The 2,500-nt window shown below is 36.1% G+C and overlaps 1 protein-coding gene across 1 annotated transcript in view; it reads right to left on the bottom strand.

Moving 5' to 3' along the window:
• Positions 1 to 2,500, bottom strand: part of LOC122266287 (death-associated protein kinase 1) — a gene marked incomplete in the record, with an annotated part of 53,278 nt that overhangs the window by 14,834 nt on the left and 35,944 nt on the right. The window contains 3 exon segments of the mRNA XM_086531317.1: positions 73 to 280; positions 488 to 600; positions 1,505 to 1,703. Of these exon segments, the coding sequence (XP_086387443.1) occupies positions 73 to 280; positions 488 to 600; positions 1,505 to 1,703 (520 nt within the window).

The following is a 2,500-nucleotide window of genomic DNA, read 5'->3' as shown; positions in this document are numbered from 1 at the left end:
AAGACAAATGATAAAAATGGCATAACACAGAAAAAAAATCAAGTAGAATACAAACACAAACAATTTACTCACTAAGGGGTTCCATAGGAGGAATGCGTGCTTGCAGGAAAGACATCCAGAAAGAACACTGTTGTAGCTGCACATCGAACGGCTGATTGAGTGGGAACACAATGAGATGAACACAGGAAGTGTTGCCAATAAAATGATCATACACTGGGAAATATGCCTCATGGCCAGAAAATTCCCACAAAGATAGCTCTCCCACACCAGAGATGTTGACCTGGAAAAAAAAGAGACACATATTTCAAAATCAAGACTATATCCTAATTTGTTCTTTAAATAAAAAAAAGAAAGAACACTCCTTTGTTTATCAAATAATTACCATGTCATCTAAAATATTTCATTTATAGGTTTAAAAGGGTTCTGGAACCAACAGTGATACCAGGGACTAATTATAAATCCATCTAAAATAAATGTGAATCCTTACTTGCTGAACATCTATCCCTCTTGTATAATTTTCACATGGTTCAAAAGTAAGAGAGTTTTGACGTGAGCTCACTGGGGACTCCATCTCAAAGTGGCCTTTCATTGCAGAAGTACCTGAAATAATTTTGCAAATCCATTTTAATTTTACAAAGACGCAAAAGAAAGAACATGCTAATGTTCAAATTTAACCCATTCACGCCGGGACATATTTTTGCCTGCTCCCACTTATGCCGGGAAGATAACAAACGCACAACGCTTCGTGCTGGGGTGTTTCCTCGCTGTGTGGGGCCACGCTGATCCTCTCAGACGTTTTTCACCCACCCTTTTCATATGGTTTTCATGAATGAGTCTACAATGTAAAGGCACATAAAAATATTGCCATGTTCAGAGGAGTTACTTAAGTCATAAAACATGTTACATGAATGCCTTTTTTAGCTTTTTTTTTTCCAGAACGAAAAGGAGAACAATATGAATAGTCTTTCACGTACATATGAGTATGTACATGTACATTTTGACGTGACATGACGTGACATGACGTGATATGACGTGATATGGGTAATCAACAAATTAGAAATAGTATTGCATTAGTAATTTTTTACTTCAATTTATTTCTTGTCCAAACACATTTTATTCTACTATAGTCAGAAATTATCATGATGTCATCAATATCACATAGTTTTCTGTGACATCATATTTTTAACATTATATCTCATTTTATGACACTCAAACACCTAAACTAAAGTAACAGAGACTAAGAAATTATGTAAAATTATTATATTTGAGAACAATCTGGCAATCTATTGCTGATGTTTCAGCACATCACAATTGCCTTGCCCGGGACTCGGTGAGAAAATGCACAATGTCTCAGGACGTCACCCGGGTCTGGGGATATTTTTTAAGTTCAACCAGCGCGAATGGGTTAATGATATCATTATATTTGACATTGCTAATAATAAGGTTATTGATAATGACACTGATATTAATGGTTACCTTAAAAAAAACAAAAAAAAAAACTTACTCTTCCCAGCTGACCCTATTGAGGTTGTAGATGCATTGCTTTTACTCCTTCGGAAAAATGAAGAAAAGTATCCAGTCTTCAGCGTCTCAACAAGGGCACTCTTCCCTGAGCCCGAGTGTCCCAGGATCTTCACCTTGATCCGCTGGATGGGGGACGGACTTGGAATGAGCTGCTGGATATATTCCTCCCGCTGCTGTTCCTATGGTTCAGTTGGTTCAGTTAGTTAGACACAGAATGGATTTAGTCCCATTATCTAAATGCAAAGTTAAAATCCTTAATATTATTCACTACTTGTTTATTTGTTTTTCTTCCTTTTCCTTTTTTTATGCCATTGGTCTTACTGATTTCTTTTTATGTTCTTTCCCAAGTTAAAGTGTATTTCATTCCATTATATTTTAATGCCTACTTTAACTCTTCCACGAACGGTGCACCTCCCAGAATGGCCTTCTTGAGATGATCTGTAAATATTCTTCTTATTGATTTCTTTTTATGTTCTTTACTTAGTTAATGTGTATTTCTCTCCATTATATTTTAACGCCTACTTTAACCCTTTTCATAAAAGGTGCACCTCCAGAGTCTGTGTGCATTCTATCATTTTTCAGACTTACAGTATAAAATATGAATCCATACAGTACAACAGCACTGTGATACAAATTAACATTTGGTATGATAACCTAGTTACATGACTGGAGGAATGAATAGCTTTTAATCTCAACAAAATGAAAAATACAATACAAAACAAAATTGATCCAACCCCATGAAACATGCCTGCAGTAGAAGGGTTAAAAAGTATTTTGATATCATTCTGCTTGATATCTGAGAAAATATTATTTGTGGTATCTTCTAAGAAATGAAGTACGAAGACAGATAGACAGGCAGACAGACAGACAGAGACAGAGAGAGAGAGAGAGAGAGACAGAGACAGACAGAGAGAGAGACAGACAGACAGACAGACAGACAGACAGACAGACAGACAGACAGACAGACAGATAGACA

The sequence above is a fragment of the Penaeus japonicus genome, unplaced genomic scaffold (assembly GCF_977035675.1).
Source record: "Penaeus japonicus unplaced genomic scaffold, GWHDUDI00000001_assembly GWHDUDI00000003, whole genome shotgun sequence".
Classification (NCBI taxonomy): domain Eukaryota; kingdom Metazoa; phylum Arthropoda; class Malacostraca; order Decapoda; family Penaeidae; genus Penaeus; species Penaeus japonicus.
This window is presented reverse-complemented; position numbering and strand designations above follow the sequence as displayed.